At 41.8% G+C, this 20,943-nt stretch overlaps 1 protein-coding gene across 3 annotated transcripts in view; it reads right to left on the bottom strand.

Moving 5' to 3' along the window:
- usp8 (ubiquitin specific peptidase 8) overlaps positions 1–20,585 on the bottom strand; it is a 42,062-nt gene extending 21,477 nt beyond the window's left edge. Inside the window, exons 1-10 of one of the 3 annotated variants that reach the window (XM_020517822.2) lie at positions 20,120–20,585; positions 18,798–19,006; positions 16,815–16,959; positions 14,450–14,535; positions 14,104–14,269; positions 13,712–13,757; positions 10,631–10,799; positions 10,315–10,477; positions 9,261–9,405; positions 4,067–4,287 (exon numbers count right to left, since the gene is read on the bottom strand). In XM_020517822.2, the coding sequence (XP_020373411.2) occupies positions 4,067–4,287; positions 9,261–9,405; positions 10,315–10,477; positions 10,631–10,799; positions 13,712–13,757; positions 14,104–14,269; positions 14,450–14,535; positions 16,815–16,959; positions 18,798–18,901 (1,245 nt within the window). In that variant the 5' untranslated portion in view covers positions 18,902–19,006; positions 20,120–20,585. The remainder of the gene's footprint in view (positions 1–4,066; positions 4,288–9,260; positions 9,406–10,314; positions 10,478–10,630; positions 10,800–13,711; positions 13,758–14,103; positions 14,270–14,449; positions 14,536–16,814; positions 16,960–18,797; positions 19,007–20,119) is intronic. The other 2 variants (XM_048616093.1, XM_048616094.1) reach the window with 2 other exon arrangements.
- Between the last annotated feature and the right edge of the window lie 358 nt (positions 20,586–20,943).

Here is a 20,943-nt window from a genome sequence, read left to right as displayed (position 1 = left end):
TATTGCTTACTGGTGTTCCTGGAAATTAATCACAAGCTGCGAGGAAGAGGTTGTTATTATCTGTAAAGAGAACTAATCTAATCTATCTTCAATGACATGGGTGAATGACATTGTGATAGAAGATTAGCCATAATTATGGTGAAGTGGGCTCAGTGGGGCCAATGGCCTACCTCTTGCCTACTTTCTATGTTTTCTTTGTTTCCAGCTCAAGATTCATGGAATCTTTTGAAATCAAATGAAGACTTCCAAGGGTAAACAGAAACTCATTAATAATGGCATCCCTGAAGGCATGAATAGTTTTCCTATCTCACCAAAACCCTGAAATATTGGGAGTCATCAACTTAATTACAATAATTATTTTCTCAGTTTGAAAAAAAGAGAGAAATATTCTAGTGCAGGGGTAACTTTTGGAACATATATTTGATGGGCTGAGTGGCTCATTCCTGTTATATTCCCAATATGGAAGGACAATTCAACAGCATGGGATAGCAGCCATTTTTTACGCTGTGAGCTGTTTAAAAGTCTGGCTTCAAACAGCCATTTTTTGCAGAGATCTCAGCAGAACCTGCCAAGCCAGGTCCAACCACCACTCGGATAAACTACCAGCATGAGAGAGTGGGTTTTTTTTTTCTGATACCAGGATTTAGAGGAAGGCACCCAGAATTCCACCCCATTCTTCTGCAAAGAAATTTAGGCAGTTTTCAAGCGTTAACAAGGTGTAGAGCTGGATGAACACAACAGGCCAAGCAGCATCAGAGCAGCAGGAATGCTGACGTTTCGGGCCTAGACCCTTCTTCAGAAGTGGGGGAGGGGAAGGGGGTTCTGAAATAAATAGGGAGAGAGGGGGAGGCGGATAGAAGATGGATAGAGGAGAAGATAGGTGGAGAGGAGACAGACAGGTCAAAGAGGCGGGGATGGAGCCAGTGAAGTTGAGTATAGGTGGGGAGTTAGGGAGGAGATAGGTCAGTCCAGGGAGGATGGACAGGTCAAGGGGGCGGGATGAGGTTAGTAGGTAGGAGATGGGGGGTGGGGCTTGAGGTGGGAGGAGGGGATAGGTGGGATGAAGGACAGGTTAGGGAGACGGGACAAGCTGGGCTGGTTTTGGGATGAGGTAGGGGGAGGGTAGATTTTGAAGCTTGTGAAGTCCACATTGATACCATTGGGCTGCAGGGCTCCCAAGCGGAATGAGGTGTTGTTCCTGCAACCTTCGGGTGGCATCGTTGTCGCACTGCAGGAGGCCCAGGATGGACATGTCGTCTAAGGAATGGGAGGGGGAGTTGAAATGGTTCACGACTGGGAGGTGCAGTCGTTTAGTGCGAACCGAGCGTAGGTGTTCTGCAAAGTGGTCCCCAAGCCTCCGCTTGGTTTCCCCGATGTAGAGGAGGCCACAACGGGAACAGCGGATGCAGTATACCACATTAACAGATGTGCAGGTGAACATCTGCTTGATGTGGAAAGTCTTCTTGGGGCCTGGGATGGGGGTGAGGGGGGAGGTGTAGGGGCAGGTGTAGCACTTCCTGCAGTTGCAGGGAAAAGTGCCGGGTGTGGTGGGGCTAGAGGGGAGCGTGGAGCAGACAAGGGAGTCACGGAGACAGTGGTCCCTCCAGAAAGGAATTGGGAATAGGGGATGGCGTTTTTGCAGGAAGGTGGGTGGGAGGAGGTTTATTCTAGGTAGCTGTAGGAGTTGGTGGGCTTGAAATGGATATCAGTTTCTAGGTGGTTGCCAGAGATGGAAACAGAAAGATCCAGGAAGGAGAGAGAGGTATCAGAGATGGTCCAGGTGAACTTAAGGTTGGGGTGGAAGGTGTTGGTGAAGTGCATGAACTGTTCGAGCTCCTCACGGGAGCACGAGGCGGCGCTGATACAGTCATCAATGTAATGGAGGAAGAGGTGGGGTTTAGGGCCAGTGTAGCTGCGGAAGAGGGATTGCTCCATGTATCCTACAAAGAGGCAGGCATAGCTTGGGCCCATACGGGTACCCATGGCCACCCCCTTTGTCTGTAGGAAGTGGCAGGAATTGAAAGAGAAATTGTTGAGGGTGAGGACGAGTTCGGCTAAGCGGATGAGGGTGTCAGTGGAGGGGGACTGGTCAGGCCTTCGGGACAGGAAAAAGCAGAGGTCCTTTTCGTGCAAAAATGCCATCCCCTATTCCCAATTCCTTTGCCTCCGACGCATCTGCTCCCAGGATGAGGCATTCCACTCCCGTACATCTCAGATGTCCTCGTTTTTCAAGGACCACAACTTCCCCCCCTCAGTCGTCGAGGATGCCTTCGACCGTGTCTCCCGTATTTCCCGCAACTCATCCCTCACACCCCCTCCCCGCAATAATAACCAAAACAGAATCCCCCTTGTCCTCTCGTACCACCCCACCAACCTCCGGATCCAACGCATCATCCTCCGACACTTCCGCCATCTGCAATCCGACCCCACCACCAAAGACATTTTTCCCTCCCCATCCTTGTCTGCTTTCCGAAGGGACCACTCTCTCCATGACTCCCTTGTCCGCTCCACACTCCCCTCCAGCCCCACCACACCTGGCACCTTTCCCTGCAACCGCAGGAAGTGCTACACCTGCCCCTACACCTCCCCCCTCACCCCCATCCCAGGCCCCAAGAAGACTTTCCACATCAAGCAGATATTCACCTGCACATCTGCTAATGTGGTATACTGCATCCACTGTTCCCGTTGTGGCCTCCTCTACATCGGGGAAACCAAGTGGAGGCTTGGGGACCGCTTTGCAGAGCACCTACGCTCGGTTCGCACTAAACAACTGCACGTCCCAGTCGCGAACCATTTCAACTCCCTCTCCCATTCCTCAGACGACATGTCCATCCTGGGCCTCCGGCAGTGCCACAACGATGCCACCCGAAGGTTGCAGGAACAGCACCTCATATTCCGCTTGGGAACCCTGCAGCCCAATGGTATCAATGTGGACTTCACAAGCTTCAAAATCTCCCTTCCCCCTACCGCATCCCAAAACCAGCCCAGCTCGTCCCCTCCTCCCACCTCAAGCCCCACCCCCTACCGACTAACCTCATCCCGCCCCCTTGACCTGTCCGTCCTCCCTGGACTGACCTATCTCCTCCCTAACTCCCCACCTACACTCACCTTTACTGGCTCCATCCCCGCCTCTTTGACCTGTCTGTCTCCTCTCCACCTATCTTCTCTTCTATCCGCCTCCCCGTCTCCCTATTTATTTCAGAACCCCATTCCCCTCCCCCATTTCTGAAGAAGGCTCTAAGCCCGAAACGTCAGCCTTCCTGCTCCTCTGATGCTGCTTGGCCTGCTGTGTTCATCCAGCTCTACACCTTGTTGTCTCAGATTCTCCAGCATCTGCAGTTCCTACTATCTCTGAAACAGTTTTCAAGTGTTTTCAGTTTTCAAAAGAAGGGCCTTCATCTAATCTCCAAAGCTATTCTACTGAGCATACCTACAAAGGAAAAGCTTCACTGTTCAACTACAAAAGCCATTGTAGTTGCTGAATCTAAATTTCAAATTCTGAACCCTTCACTTCAGAAAGAGAATCTTCATGTGATACCTGCAACAATAATGCATACTGATCTCAAATTTGCATCTTCATATGTAAATTTTATCCTTACCTTGAATCTTTCTATCTCCATTTTAACAAATAACTATCACTTTTTAAGTACGTAACATTTGGCAACAGTTATGTAATGCACTAACCTTTCACCTTGCATAAAGTATAAAGATGTTCTGGTTATTTTTCAATTTAAGTACTGAAAAATGAAGAGCACTGAGCTTACACAAGTTCTCAATTCACAGATCACTCCAAGGACACGCTGGTGTGGTCGTGACACCAACAACTTAAACGTTTGTGCAAACCAGATTCAAATAGTTGTCTGAATGTTAACAATGAAGGTTAACCCAGTTTTCTTGGCGCAAGAGTCCATTTCACTAAAATCAATTGCACAGGCACTAACAATGAAGGAAGCAAAATCAAATGAGTTAAACAGCAATGTGCACAGGCAGAGGTGAATGAAAAACTACTGAAGCAGGAATGAGGGAATGTAGAATACGTTTTATACTAACAATATACCGCACATACCTGTGGAATGGTTTTCATTGCAATAGGCTGCCCAGTGACTGGAACCCCAGGGCCAAGGACACCATTAGGCACGTTGATACTTTTTAGGTTGACTTTTTTTGGTGTCTCTTCGAGCTGAGATGTGTGTTCATTACAAATTTCCAATTCTTGGACAGCCTTCTTTTCATTAAGGTCTTCAGAGGGTGGGGGAGGTTCCTCCAAGGATGGGTAACTGAAGTCCACTGTCAGAAAAAATGAATGCAGCACTGTATTCAAAAATCTGATTACGTATTTTCATTAAATATGTATGGACCACTCCATTGATCTTTTGTGATGTTCACAAATTGAGCTCCAAATAAAGGACACAAATTTGATTTCCATAATACTCAGCAGATAATGTCAGCTGCAGCAACAATTCAAACACTTTGTTAGCTTTTAATAGCCAGAGGAAATTTGAAGAAAGTCTTCTCATGAAGATCTAGTGATACACCTCTTACACAACTACATTGTAAAGACCTGCATGTTCAATAGCCCTGTGACACATGGTGGAAGACACCAGCAGCACACCAGAACTTCAAGACAATCAGGAAGCAAAGGTGACGGTAATGGCCATCACTAAGGTGAAGGCTCTCGGGAAGCTGAAAGATCTCAAGATGGATAATCACTCAGACTGGAAATGTTTTGAAGGAGATAACTGAGGTGTATGTGGAGGCATTGATGGTGATCTTTCAGGAATCACTGGAAACAGGGAAGGTCTCACAGAACAGGAGAATGGCTAATGCAACACCTCTGTTTAAGATAGGAGAGAGGCAGAAGACAGGAAACTATAGACCAGTTAACCTAACCTCTTGGTAAGATTTAACAGTGCATTATTAAGGATGAGATTGCAAAGTACTTGGAAGTGCCTGGTAAAATAGGGATGAGTCAGCACGGTTCATCAAGGGGAGGTCATGCCTAACAAATGAGTTAGGATTCCTTGAGGTGATAATGAGCAAGTTAGACAAAGGAGAGCCAGTGAATGTGATCTATTTGTATTTTCAGAAGACCTCTAACAAGGAACAAAAACAAACACAAAGTTGCTGGAAAAGCTCAGCAGGTCTGGCAGCATCTGTGAAGAAAAAAATCAGTGTTAACGTTTCGGGTCCGGTGACCCTTCCTCAGAACTGCAAAGAGCTGAAAGTCAGATCAAAGACAGAACTAAACACATACTTCTATGCTTCACATGGACTTAGACATTACAGAGAATACTTCCTAATCCAATCAGAACATTTTAAGTTTAAAGGGCTCAAGTGACAGTTAATGTCCTGCACCTACACAAATGAACATTCCACACTAAACAGTGTGTTTAGTTAGAAGTCAGTCATTAGGCCCCTCAAGCCTGCTCCACCAGTTATGATCACGGCCAACATGATTGTAACTTTCAACTCCGTATTCCTGCCTACCCCTGATAACTTGAACTCCCTTTGCTTATTAACAGTCTATCCACTTCTCCCTCAAAAAATATCCAAAGACTCTGCTTCCCTGCCTTTTGGAGAAAGTGTCCCAAAAACACTCAGCCCTCCAAGAAAAACTTCTCATCTGTTTTAAATGGGAGAACTCGAAGTTTTCAACATGCACCCTGTCAAGCTCCCTCAATATTCAGGTTTTACTCAATTCGCATCTTACTGTTCTTACCTATAATGGATACAAGCCTAGTCTGTCCAAGCTTTCATCATAAAATGACCTGCCCATTTCAGGTAAAAACTGAAAGAACTGCGGATGCTGTAAATCAGGAATGAAAACACAAGTTGCTGGAAAAGCTCAGCAGGTCAGGCATCATCTGTGAGGGAAAATCAGAGTTAACCTTTCAGGTACAGTGACCCTTCAGAAGCGAAATGTTAACTCTGATTTTTCTTTACAGATGCTGCCAGACCTGCTGAGCTTTTCCAGCAACTTGTGTTTTTGTGCCCATTCCAGGTATTAGTCTCAAACGTTACCCGAGCTGCTTCCAATGCGTTTATACCCTTGCTTAAATAACGACAGTAATACTTTGCTCCATTCCCTTTTGCAACATGGGCGTCGCTGGGTAGCCAGCCAGCATTTCTTGCCTGACCCTAGTTGCCCTTGAGGAAGTGGTGGCGAGCTGCCTTCTTGAACCACCGCACATACTGGAAGTAGACCCACAGTACTCCAGATGGAATCTCACCTGCATCTTAGGTAACTAAAACATCACTTTCCTATGTTTATTTTCAATTCTCCGCACAATAAATGATAACATTCTATAACTTCTTAATTACTTGCTGTACCTGCACACTACTGTTTGGCATTTCATACATGAGGACATCCAGGTTCCTCTGCCCATCACAGCTCAGCAATCTTCTTTAATAAACTATTATTCTTTCCATTAAAATAGACAATTTCACATTTTCCCACATAATATTACTCCATTTGCAGATTTTTGCCACTCATTTAACCAACCTATATCCCTTTAGCCACCTATATCTTCTTCTCAACTTACTTTCCTTCCTATCTTCGCTTCATCAGTAAGTTTAGCAACCAGATCTTCCGTCCCTTCACCAAAGTATTTTATATATCATGTAAAACATTAAGGTTCAACCCGCGATTTCTGTGGCATACCACGTTACATCTTGCCAGCCAGGAAAGGACCAATTTATGCTAATTGCTACCAGCTAGCTAGCTAATCTATGTCAATATGTTACCCCTTACAACACAAGTCTTTATTTTCCACAATAACTTAAGGATGGCACCTCACCAAACATCTTCTAAAACTCTAATTCCAATAAATCCACCAGTCTCCCTTCATGCACAGCATGTTATTTCTTCAACAAATACCAATAAATTGGTTAAACAGGATTGCCTTTTCACAAGACCATGCTGATGCTCCCTGATTACCTTTTCTAAGTCATTACTAATAACACCTTTAACGTTCGCTTCTAACATTATTCACTTGTGGGATGTAGCTGGCTGGTCAGCATTTACTTCCTGACCTAGATGACCTGGAGAAGATGGCATGAGCTGCCTTCTTGAACCGCTGTTGTCCATGTGCTGTAGGTAGACCAACAATGCCATTAAGGAGGGAGTTCCAGGATTTTGACACTTCACAGACAATGATGAAATGGCAACATATTTCTCAGTCTAAATGAGTGGCTGCTGCCCTAATCCTTTTTGATGGAAGTGGTTGTGTTTGGAAGGGGCTGTTTATGGATCTTTGGTGATTTTCTGCAGTGCACTTCATATATTGTATGCACTGATGCTACTGAGCATCTGTGGTGGAGAGAGAGAATGGAGTCAGTTAAGTGGGCTGCATCATCCTGGATAGTGTCAAGCTCCTTGAATGTTGTTGGGGCTGCACCCATCCAGGCAAATGGGGAGTATTCCATCACATTCCTATCTTGGGCCTTGTAGATAGTGGACATGCTTTGGGGAGTCAAGTGGTGAGTTACTCACCGCAGTATTCCTAACATCCAACCTGCTCTTGTAGTCACGTTTATGTGAAGACTTCAGTTGAGTTTCTGGTCAATGGTAACCCCCAGGATGTTAATTGTGGGGGATTCAGCAATGTCAATGAGCAGTGGTTAGATTGTCTCCTACTGGAGAGGGTCATTTCCTGCCACAAATATTACTTGCCATTTGTCAGCCCAAGTCCAGATATTGTCCAGATCTTCAAGATAGTAAGAACTGTCCATGCTGGAGTCCGAGAGAACACAGTGTGGAGCCGGAGGAACAGGGAAGCTGACCTTTCGGGTCCCAACCCGAAAGGTAGGCTTCCCTGCTCCTCTGATGCTGCCTGGCCTGCAGTGTTCCTCCAGCTCCACACTGTTGTCGAGATCTTGTTGCATTTGAACATGGACTGCTTAAGTATCTGATGAGTTGCAAATAGCACTGAACATTGTGGAATTATCAGTGAACATCCCCACTTCTGACCATATGATGGAGGGAAGTTTGTTGATGAAATAACTGAAGGTGGTTGGGCCTAGGACACTACTCTGAGGATCTCCTGCAGATGTCAAGCTAACTGGCCTGTCCCTTTTTGAATAAAGGATTACATTCACTGTCTCTGACCTAATGGAACCTTTCTGGCACTTATAGAATTTTGGAAAGTTAGAACCAATGCATCAACTACCTCGCAAGCGATTTCTTCTAAAACCCCTGGACGAAGTCCATTGAGATCCAAGGACTTATTTGCACATAGCTCCAGCAATATAGTCAGTACCAATTTTCTGGTGATTCCAAATTTAAATTCCTACTTCTCCTTTCCACTTCCTTAATTACAGCCGTTTCTAGGATGTTACTTGCATCCTCTAACAAAGAAAACTAATGCAAAATATCCGTTCAATTCATCTGCCATTTCTTTACTGTCCATTAGTAATTTCCCAGATTCAGTTTCTGTAGGATGCACATTCACTAACTTTTTTTTCCCATTTCTACGTGTGAAAACTCTCATTATTGGTACTTATTTCTACCATACATTATTTTCTTTTCCCCTACTGATGAATCTTTTAGTCAGTCATTCTTTGATTTTATTTAATATTGTTCAATCTTCTGAACTACTGACCACCTTTGTGGAATTATATGCTTTTTACCTTTACCTTGATACTATCTTTAACATTTTTAGTTTACCACAGACGGCAGGTCCTCTGCTTGGAACGGATCTGCTGAAATATCCCATTAAATGTCTGCCAGTGCATTTCCATTGATTTAACGTTGGATCTAATCTGCTAGTCCACTTTAGTTATCTCTGCTTTCATGCACTTCTAGTTGTCCTTATTAAAGTAAAACTCTCAAAGCTATCTCATCATCCCACATTTTTAAAAATAAAGGCAGAGTACTATGGATGCTGGAGATGCTAAATAAAACAAATTCTGAAGGAACTCAGCAGAAATGACATGATCTGTGCAGAAAAAGATTGGTTAGTGATTTGCATTCCATGTTGGACTCAAAAAACCAACTTAGATTCCATGCCCCATTTCATCCTGGATTCTTGAAAATGCAAAACAAATGCTAAAATAGAACTTTTTAAAAGGATTATTAATTTAAACTTGTGTTTCCTCCATGTCCATTTCTGAGAGAGGAGTAAGCAGATTTTCTTATTAAAAAATTCACCATGCAGCACATATTCCAATGAACCAGTGGATGCTTTTCATCTTTCTCCTTAAAGATGAACACAACGATTTAGGAAGCACAGACCCTTGATTATTTAAGAAGTGGTACTCACAAGACACTTGAATAGCTCCATGAGATTCTTTCTTCGGAACAGTCACTTTGGCATTTGTGGTATACATTGGATAGCAGAGAAGCCAGCTGTCGTAGCCACCCTCCAATACCAGTGGTTCACTCCGGAGAATTATCTGGCTATCCCACTGCAAAGAAGTTTATGTTGAAAATTCAGTACACTTTTGGCAAGTGACCTTGCACTCACCCTTTCATCACACAAAGCTTCCCCTGTATTAACTGTGTTAGAAACTCTCTAAAATTATGTCTCATCCTGTGAGTTGCACTTCTATTTTACAGGATTATTGCGAGAATCAAATAAGGGGAGAACAAAAATAAGACAAGACCTCAACTTTGTTTCACTACCCCCCAAAATTGTTCAGGTAAGGGATACAGGTGGTAGGGTTGCAACACCTTGACATTACAGGGAGGCATTACGTGGAGAACATCAAATCCCTGTCAAATACCTGAGGGTGAAAAGTAAAATTTGGACAGATTCCTTATTTAAGGATGGAAATGCATTGGGAACCGCTCAGAGAAGATGTACCAGACGAATACTTGGAAAGGGAGGGTTATCTTACAAGGAAAGATTGGACCGGCTATGCTGGAGTCTGGAGTTTCGAACAGCGAGAAGCAACTTGACTGAAACATACACGGGCTCTGGGGGCTTGACAGTAAATGTGGGAAATACGTTTCCTCTCGTGGGAGAATCTGGAACTGGCTTAACTGTTCAAAACAAAAAAGGGTTGCCTAACCAAGGTAGATGAGTAGATATGTTTTGAGGGTAAAGACTCTTTTGAACACTATTCCTCAAAAGCTGGAGGAAGCAGAGCTGTTGAATATTTTTAAGATAGAGGTACAGAGATGCTTGAAAAGCTGGATGGGTGAAAGATCACTGGATTAGCCAGGAATGTGGAGTAATCAGATCAATGATCTTGGTGAACAGCAGGGCAGGTACATGGGTGGAATAGTCTACTTTTGCTAAATTGTATGTTCATACATAACACATGCACAACATGAAACGCATTCAAATATTTCTTGAGAAGATGTTTCTAAACCTTGTAAAGTGCATCCTTGAGACTCTGAAGAATGGTTCCTCTTTTCACGAGGTCAATGGAACTGTCCCAATCCAACAGAATAATGTAATCAGCAAACTGACGCTTTCGCCATATCTCTTTTGACTCCTCTGGAAGTTTCAACTCTATCTGGTTAACAGTGATGCTGTAGAAAACAGTTTTAAAATAATTTAGTTCCTTTCTCCCAGCAGGCTATTTTGTTATAATTTAAAGTTAAATGAAAGTAAATACACCAATTCCTTGTCAAGCTATTAACACAGTCATGAACACTTTTACAAACTGGCAATCAATTTCCTACCCTGGACTGACAGCTTCTTCTGGTACACTTATACAGCGCAATCTGGCCACCTGCATGTGAGATTCCTGGTAATCCTTGTAGCTTCGTGCATCCATGATGATCACCTCTGTGTTTATGTCTTGCAACATTGCAAACAACTTTTCTGCAGTGATTGCTCCCTGAAGTGAATCTGTTTCCAAAATAGATAGTTATACCAATGAAGCAACTAATAGCTCAGTCAATCAAAAATGAGAGAGATGATGTGAGAAGAGCAATCTCTGAAAAGAAAAAAAATACCTGTTTTTAACACTGTGATTAAATACAGAAAGTAAGAGGACCAGCATGTTGCTTGATGCATAATACTGACCTGGACTTGAATGTGCAAGGCACAACTTTAAAATTCGGTGACACAAAATTGGAAGTATTACGAACTGTGAGAAGGATAGGAGTTAACTTTGAAAGGTCATAGTTAAACTGATGGAATAGGCAGATAATTGGAAACTACGTTTAATGAAAGTGATGCATTTTGGTCAAAGGGCAATATGAATTGAAGGGAACAACACTAAAGAGTGCAGGACAGAATGACAAATCCTTGCTGAAGATAGCAGAGTGGTTAAAACGACAAATAGGATTTGGGATTTTATAAACAGAGGCAGATTATAGAAAGAAGTAAGTTAATTCAGCCTCAACGATCTTCCAATTTTGGACACCACACCTAAGGAAGGATGTGAAAGAGCAAAACAAAAATCCATGAAAGATGGATTTCAGTTAAATTAATAAATTGAAGTTGAGTTTCCTCTCTTTGGAGGAGGCCAACAAGATACCTAATTCAAATGTGTTACATCATGAGGGATCTTAGTCAGAGTAGAATTAGAATTTTTCCCATTGTTGGAAGGGGCAGGAAGCAAAGGCTATTGATTTAAAGTGATGGCAACATCCTGGGGAACTGGCATCTGAATTGGAATAGCTTTATAAACATGACTACAAAAAGGTCAGAGGCTGAGAATTCTGCACCAAGAAATTGCTTAGACAGCACCTTCCAAACCCACGAGCACTTTCATCTAGAAGGACAAGGACAGCAGACACGTGGACCACCACGACCTGCAAATTCCCCTCCGGGTCACTCAACATCCTGACTTGGAATTATAATTGCTGACCCTTCGGTATCACTAGGACAAAATCCTGGAAATCCCTCTTCAACAGCATTGTGGGTGTCCCCACAGCACATGGGCTGTAGCAGTTCAAGAAAGCAGCTCACCCCACGTTCTCAAAGGCAGCTAGGAATGGGCAATAATTGCTGGCCCAGATAACGATACCTATATCCCAAGAATTTTTTTTAAAAATTCTCTCTTGACTCTCCAAAACAAAAGTCCTAGCCATACAGCACAGAAACAGACCCTTCAGTCCAGCCAGCCTATGTCAAACATAATCCCAAACTAAACTAGTTCTATCTGCCTGCTCCTGGCCCATATCCTTCCAAACATTTCCTATACATGTACTTATCCAAATGTCTTTTAAATATTGTAACTGTACCCACATCCACCACCTCATCTAGCAGTTCATTTCATACGTAAGCCACCCGTGTAAAAAAATTTGTCCCTCATGTCTTTAAAATCTTTCTCCTCTCACTTTAAAAACGTGTCCCCTAGACTTGAAATCCCCCATCCTAAGAAAAAGACAACTACCATTAATTTTATCTATATCCCTCACTATTTTATAAACTTCTATAAGTTCGCCTCTCAACCTCCTAAGCTCCAGTGAAATAAGTCCCAGCCTATCCAGCCTTTGATAACTCAAACCTCCCATACCCGACATCATCCTGATAAATCTCTTCTGAATCTTCTCCAGCTTGATAATATCCTTCCTATAACAGGGTGACCACAACTGGATACAGTATTCCAGAAGAGGCATCACCAATGTCCTATACAATCTCAACATGACTTCACAACTCCTAGATTCAAAGGACTGAGCAATGAAGGCAAGCGAGCCAAATTGACAGGGTGGTTAAAAAGGCATGAGACACACACAAACTTCAAACAATTTTGAACCTACACCCCATGTCCCTCTGTTCTACAACACTATTCAAGGTCCCATCATTAATTGTATAAGCCCCACCCTTGTTTATTGTACCAAAATGCAATACCTCGCATTTATCCTGATTGAACTCCATCTGGCATTTTTCAGCCCATTGATCCATTTGATCAAGCTCCCTTTGTAATCTTAGAAAACCTTCTTCACTGTCTACTACGCCACCAATTTTGGTGTTGTCCACAAACTTAATAACCAGGCCTTCTATATTCTCATCCACATCATTTATATAAATGGCAAATAAATCAGGACCCAGAACTGATCCCTGTGGAACACTGCTGGCGACAAGCCTCTAGTATGAAAAGCAACCTTCCATCGCCACTCTGTCTCCTGCCATTAAGCCAATTATGTATCGAATTGGCGAGCTCACCCCAAATCCCATGTGTCAAGAGTGTGACAGAATACGATAGATGCCCAGATGAGCACAATCTGCTCAAGGGCAATTAGGGATGGGCAACAAATGCTCATCTTGAGCATTATGCATATCCAAATGAAAGAATAATATGAAAGAATAATTTTAAAATCCCAAATACACTGTCTAAGGATACGTGTGAAGGCAGATACTAAACGGGTTTCAAAAGGGGATTCGATAATTATCTGAGAAATATAGTGTAAGGGAACAGGAAAAGGATAGTGGAATGCGACTAGTATAATTGGCTGTGCAGAGAGGTTGGCATGGTTAAGTCAGGCAGAATGCGAGCTTCCTGTGCTGTAACCATTCTATGATTCAATGAGAGGGAAAGCACTAACTACAGAATTATCTCTGCTTCATATGCAAGTTGAGGATCAAGAGGTGAAAGCAGCTGCTACTGTGCTTTAACCAGGTATTTGGAAATGTGTAGAATGATCCTTGATAACTACCTATCCAAATTATGCTTTTATTTCCCCCCTTTCTCAGTTACATGTAAAGCAATGGCACTCTCAACTTGATTTCGGCTGAGACAAGAATGCTGGTTCTAATAGACAAATGGAGATGGAACTGAATTGACTAAGCGGAAATGACAAAAATCTCACCATTGCACTCTGCACGGGTTTCCTTGTCATTTAATTCATAGTCCTCCTAAATAAAAGAAAAGCAAAAAGTTTTACTCCAAACTTTTGGTTAATATTGCAAACATACGTGGAATACTTAAACCTTTCTTCATTGCCATCAACTTTATACAAATGCTGCAATTTATTAAATGAAATAAAACTCAAGTGCCATTCGTGGATCAAATATTTTGCTTGGGCAGCACAATATTCAATACTGATTCCAAGTCCTTCTTGAGTAAGGATCCAAAGCAAAGAAAACTAACTCATTTATTTTAACAATGCAATGTTCAGACACACCAACCCTTAAATTTAAAGCTGAGCATTACAAAATGTAGTTTGTGGTAAAGGACAAAAAAATTCAATTTGATAATAACCTTCAAATTTCTTTTCTTAATGCCAGAAGAGTCTGAAGAATTCTTCATTGTTGATTTCAAGCTGTTATCACATCCCTTGCTTTTGGCTTCTTCCTGCTGTTTTCTCTTCTCTTCTTGCAGCCTTTCATTCTCTTCAAGCTTTTTACGTACTTCAGCCTCCTCATATCTAACAGATGAAAAAACCCAAAAATTTTTGATTAATTTCACAGTTAAAGAATGCCAAAACACATACTAACAGGATGAACATCACCCTGATCCAAGATTTTCAAGCATGAAGCCAACCAAGTCATTTTGTCCTAGTCACAATTAGTGCAAACGCTATAGGAATCACAGCAAGTATACAGACCTTAGCTTGAGGCTTTCTGAAAGCCTTTCTGCTGCCTCTATAGCTTTACGGAAGTTTGCAGGGCCAAGCAGGGAAAGATAGTAGTCCTGAAACAAAAGATAGTACACAAAAAGTTTCAGAACTAGCTCATTCAAACTGCACTGCAAAATATTCTTAGTCAGGAGTGCATTTTTTAACAACAGAGACACCTAATGGTGCATTGAACACCTTGTGCTGCAGATCAGTTTGCGTCTAATGGAGAACAACAGGTCAACACTTTGAATGTGATCTTTCATCGGAATTGGCAGAACCAGTTTGCCAAATTAGAGTGACTAAAACAGAGTGGAAAGAACATGCTGGCATGCTGCCTTCATTGCTCAGTCCTTCGACTATAGGAGTTGGGAAGTCATTTTGATGTTGTAGAGGACATTGGTGAGGCCTCTTTTGGAGCACTGTGTCCAGTTCTGGTCGCCCTGTTATAGGAAGGATACTATTAAACTAGGGAGGGTTCAGAAGAGATTTAAACAAGATGTTACCAGGTATGGAAAGTTTGAGTTATAAAGAAAGGCTGGATAGGCTGGGACTTTTTTCACTGGAGCATAGGAGGTCGAGAGGTGACCTTTAGAGATTTATAAAATCATGAAGGGTATAGGTAGGGTTAATGGTAGGTGTCTTTTTTCCTAGAGTGGGGGATTTCAAGGCTAGGACATATTTTTAAGCTTGAAAGGAGACAGATTTTAAAAAATGGCGAGGGGCAAATTTTTTTTTTTTTTTTAAACACAAAGGGTGGTTCGCATGTGGAATGAACTGTCAGAGGAAGTGATGGATGCGGGCACAATTAAAACATTTAAAAGACATTTTGATAAGTAGATGAATAGGAAAGGTTTGGAGAAATATGGGCCAGAAGCAGGCAGGTGAGACTAGTTTAGTTTGATATTATGTTCAGCATGGACTGGTTGAATAGAAGGGTCTATTTCCATGCTGTATAACTCTATGATTCATATTGGACTCAAAACTTTAACTCTTTCTCTCTTCATACATGTTACCCGACCTAAGTTTCTCCAGCAATTTCCATTTTTATTTCACACCTCCAACACCTGCAGTTTTTTTTTGTTTTATTGCATTACCTTTCTCATTGGCTGCTGCACTACAAATTCTTCTTTAATGTCATTTCTCCTGCCCTCCATCCCATCACCAACTCTATTTGTTCTTCATGCTCCTCCCTTTTCTTCACTTACAGTCCAATCTTTTTCCAATTCTAATGAAAGGTCATCAAGTTTAAATGTTAAATGCTTCTCCCCACAGATGCTGCTAGACCAGCGTTCCAGCACTTTTTTTTGCTCACGTCATCTTAAACAAAAGTCAACCTGGCTCAGTTACTAGCACTCTCATAAGATGTCTACACTTGCAAATCAGCTAGACCAAAACATCAATGAGAGATAATTTATGGGCGCATTTTGAAACAGATACTACCTTATCTGCTCAGATGAAAGAAAAATCTTACTATATAATTCAAAGCATGAAATTTCATCCTCATCTTGAGCAAATTCATCCCTCAAACACTAGAAAAAGTAAATTAACATTTAAGTGATTTAACATACTAAAGAGTCATATTAAACCAAAAATGTTAACTATTTCTTCTCTCTAGAGGCTGCCAGACCTGCTGAGTACTTACCACCACTTAGAGCTTTTATTTCAGATTCTTTTGTACTTTGCCTTTATTTTAGTTGGATCACCATCCAACTCATTTGCTGTTTTGAGAGATTTTGCTGACCTTAAATTGGCTGACATTATTTGCGTATTATGGTTGCATATTAACCTTAATAAATTATGGCTTCAAAGAAATATTCAGGATGTGATAAGAAGAATGAAGGAAAGCTCCAAAGTGCTCTCCAGCCAGTGCAACGTTTTTGAAATTTAGTTCCTGTTGTAGGAGATGCACCAACCAATTTGGGAGAAACTTCAACTTAGTGCTGGATACAAAAGATTGACCATCTCATGCTTATACCATTGAAATCAGTGACATGACCAACTACTCTAGCATGCGTGTATCCACAGGAAAGCAACATATAATTTGATAAAGTTAGAACAAATACAGTATTAATTATAATTCTTTTGACAAGAAGTCTGGCAATAAAATATATCCCAAAGGTCAGAAAGAAAATACTGCACAGCAAGTTCCAGATCAAGCAACCTCGAATACAGTTGTTTACATTTGGCTGTTTTCTGTAAAACTCCCAAAGGAACTATTCTAATTACAAAAAAACATAAGAGCAAGCTATAAGTTACTGGAACAGGCAAACTGTTTCTGGGTGTGTTAACTATGGCACCTACAAAATAATGACATAAGCCGCACAACACGACACAAAACATCATAACCATGTACCTGTTGGTGTTTGAAATCAGGTCTTTTCCGAATGAGATCGTACACAGTCAGGTACTTCATATAAAGGACATATGCTTTCTCCTCATCTCTATCCAATCTACATTCCTCTGCTGCCTTAAAAATTTTACAAGCACTTGTGACATAGCTGGAAAATGAAGGAAAATTATTTAGAAAAAGAAAACTATTACAAATTACAATAAAGTTGAACATTGCAAACAATCTTCCTTGTTAATTTGATGTTGACAAAATGTTTGAATTTTAACAGAACTCCAGTTAATACTAAAGCTTCACCAATTCCCTCAATTGGTTAAGGCAACTGGTAACTAACTTAGACACTGTGTAGGGGGAGACTGATTGGATTTTCTTTCTGCGCTGAGCAAGAAAAGCTCAACCAAGCACTACCACCAACCTTTCACCCATTTAGACCGAAATGTTTCCTTCTGGTCACATTTAATCACACCTAATGAAACATACATATCCGTCACCATCCAATGAAAACCAACTCAGGCTATGTTTGAAGCTGTCAGGGTTAAATAATCCATCAGCAGTCTACTGAGAAGTCACTCAGTAAACCAAGGAATCTCAGCATGACAAACAGCTAAGGAACCACATCACAGTTTGTTATCAGCAATAACAATGAGGGGCCATAAACTTTAAGAGGAAATTGCAATGGATTCTCTGTGTTCCTTTTGCCATAGTATTTCTGGGTGTGAATCATCTTGTTAAAATTGCTAATACTGATCTATATAGAAAAAGGAGAAGTGGAGTTTCACTGTCATGATCAAGCTAAAGCACGGCCTTCCCATACTGTAAGTTTATTAACCTCAGAGACATGCTCCCAATTTTAAATGGGCTCGTGCGCAATATACATGATTAAAATGTATTGTCAAAAATCAGTTTGTCTGTATCACCCAATTTGTTTCACAAGTTAGTGGGCGTTGAGTATTTGTGGACTAGAATTCCAGTAAATGCAGTGGCAGAATAGCAGAATATGGTGCCAATAATTGCCAAACTAAAATCCCAGTTGAAAAGTTATGGAAAGGACCTCGACAACTTTGAACTGTTATATAATTTAGGACCAGATGCTTCAGGACATTGGACCTACATTATACTGAAAAAATGGTATGATCCAACATATATAGGTTGGCAATAACGTGAATCTTCATGCTGAAGCAATTATCTACTGTTATGTCTCAACCACAGTAACATAATTTGCTCCTAGTATTTATTTCTTATAGCGCAGGTAAAAATCAATTCCAGGTATTGACGTTTTCTTTCCTGATACTGTCCTCTCCTGGTATTCATTGCCCAAACTTCACTGTCTCCATCATGATTCACGTTTTAGGCAGGTGGCATTCAACATTTGTTAATCTGCCCTTTTAGCACATAGCACACATTACAAAAGAGATGCTCCTACAGAGCACTAGGAACAGCAGTGCAAACAAATTTCAGGAATTTATTTGTAATAGATTATATTTTTTGGGGTTATCCCCACATTCACATTACACCCAACTGAGACTAGCAGCACAGACCAAAGCCCCTTGTGAATCATTGTAGGTTGGAAGTTAAGACAGATTTCATGATACTTTTGTGCAAAATGTGATTTAATTACAGCAAAATACAGCTTGTGTATCAAACCCATCACTGAATTGTTCAATTAGGAAGGAGCAATTCAACAAAATATATCAACACTGGCCCCTTAAAAAGTCCTATGACTGTTCCTTTCCCACAACCCTGCAAGTATTCCACTTCCAAACATTTAAGTCAATTCCATTTTGCAAATTACTATTGAATCTGCTTTCAACACTTATTCAGGCAGTGCATTCTAGATCATAATGTATGTAAGAAAAAAAGATGGACACAACTCAAATATTTTTAACTTTGAATGTTTTAAAACTGTATGGTTCAGTTTTCTTCTAATCTGAGCCTCATCACATATTTAGAGTTAAAAATAAACATTGATGCAGATTCACATTTCCTTACTTTTTAGTGCTTCTCGTTTCAACCTTCACTTCTGCTTTCTTATTAAGGTCAGCCAAGCATGTAGACAAATACAACTCCTTTAGATCACTTGATACCGCAGGCATTTTGAAGAAACTCTGGCTTTCAACTGGTTCACAGCAAAAGTAATTTTTCTTCAATATATTTTATTTTAAACAGATGTACACATACACTGTCTGCAGGAAAAAGAACTGAAGAAAACCACATATTACTTGAAACAAAATCAGGCCACAACAGCTGACAATGCAGGAAAAAAAAAGTGAGTATGGAGAAAGATTGATTGTCTGGAAACAATCATTCACACACATATTTATGGTTAAATACTCAAAAGCTTCACATTCTAGGATTTCTCAAACCGTGAGAATAATGCAACCAGCATACCAAATTCACACTTTAGGCCTAAGGTTAGACAGATGCCACTCAAAGTAGAGCCAACTCTACCTTTACTCATTGATAGGGGAGCAATGCTGCTCAGTGATCATCCACTGAGTAGAAATGTCTTGCTGAATGAAACAAATCCAAACAGTTAACAGTAATCGAGATGCATCATGAAACATCCCCAACTTGGGAACAACTTTTATTTCATTTTAATGAAACATGAAATGTTGTCGCTATCCTTGAACAGAGGCTTAAGCAGCAATACTGATAACACACTGGTATGGGAAACATGCTATATCAATGGGACACTGGGATGAGATTGGAATGACGAGGGCACAGAGGAATCTTACATCTGAACCACACAATGCACTAAGTAGCTTGTGCTTAGACGTCCACAAAATCTCGTCCTCACTCTATGTGAAGAATTACCGGTTTCTATTCAACATTTTTAAGGAGTTTGGAGAAAATCAGGCAGCTATTGTAATCAAGAAAGACAGTACTTTCAGTCAAAGCAATGATTTAATATTACATCCTATCGCCTACCCTAACGGTCTAATTTTAGTTGCAATTTACACACCACCCAGACACGGAGCAAATACATGTTGAAACAGCTTTCCGATTGTGGGTTATTTCATCGGACAGTGAAACAAGTGAAAAACACAGGATGCTAGGGAAACTCAGTAGGCCTAGCAGCATCTGTGGAGAGAAAGCAAGATTCAACGTTTCAAATCCGACGTGACTCTTCTTTAGAATGAAGTATCCCTCCCGAGATGATGCCAATTCTGAGGAAGGGTCACCGGACCCGAAACGTTAACTCTGTTTTATCCTTCACACATGCTGCCAGACCTGCTGAGCTTTTCCAGCAACTTTGTTTTTGTTCCTGATGTACAGCATCCGCAGTTCTTTTGGTTTTTGTGATGCCAGACCTGCTGATTTTCTCTGCGTTAGTTTCAAATTTCCAATGTCTGTAACGTTGCGCTTTCAATTAAAACAAGTATTTCTCGGGTTAAAATCGCGGCTTCGCGGAAACACTTGACAGCCCACACTCAGCGGCTCCAGACACAGCATTTACAAACGCAATCCAACACTGAGCCCCCAGCAGCACCAACAACCCAGTACCAGGGGATAAAGTCCGAATGGGCCCCAGGATCGGGGTCGAGGCCGGGGCCCGTCGCAGCCAGTAGGCCCCAGATCAGGTCTGAGACACTCCCAGCCCTACATTCCGACCCAACCAGCTCCAGTAAAGACGCACCCAGCCCGGGATGAGAGGTCTCGACTGGGCTCTGTCAGTGACCAAGCCCCGGCTGACGATATCTCCCTTCGCCGGAGAGACGTTACGAAGGTCAGCGGCCGACTCCCGTTCAACTCACATCAACATCACATGACCATAATCAGTGCGCCTGCGCATCCACCATCTTTATGCAGGTGACCATCAATGCATATACATCCTCCACGTTGGTGCTGGTGAACATCAGCGCGCTTGCGTACCGACCATTTTAGTGCAGGAAAACGTCAGTGCGCCTGTGCAGTTAACCGCAAAGCTGCCCTGTACAGCCAGGGAGTGCAGTGACAATCATAACTGCATTAGAAGAGGTAATTCAGCTCATGTCATCTTACTTTCCCTAAATACCTACTTAAGTTTTCTTTAAAAATTACTAATCATCTCCCATCCTCCTAGCCGGCCAGCTTCAGCTCGTTCTCACCCCTTAAAAGCAAGCTTGTGGCATTTTCCCCGCCCCTGACTCTCAAT

The sequence above is a fragment of the Rhincodon typus genome, chromosome 33 (assembly GCF_021869965.1).
Source record: "Rhincodon typus isolate 14 chromosome 33, sRhiTyp1.1, whole genome shotgun sequence".
NCBI classification, from domain to species: Eukaryota; Metazoa; Chordata; class Chondrichthyes; order Orectolobiformes; family Rhincodontidae; genus Rhincodon; species Rhincodon typus.
The sequence above is the reverse complement of the archived record's forward strand: the minus strand, read 5'-3'. Positions and strand labels throughout refer to the sequence as shown.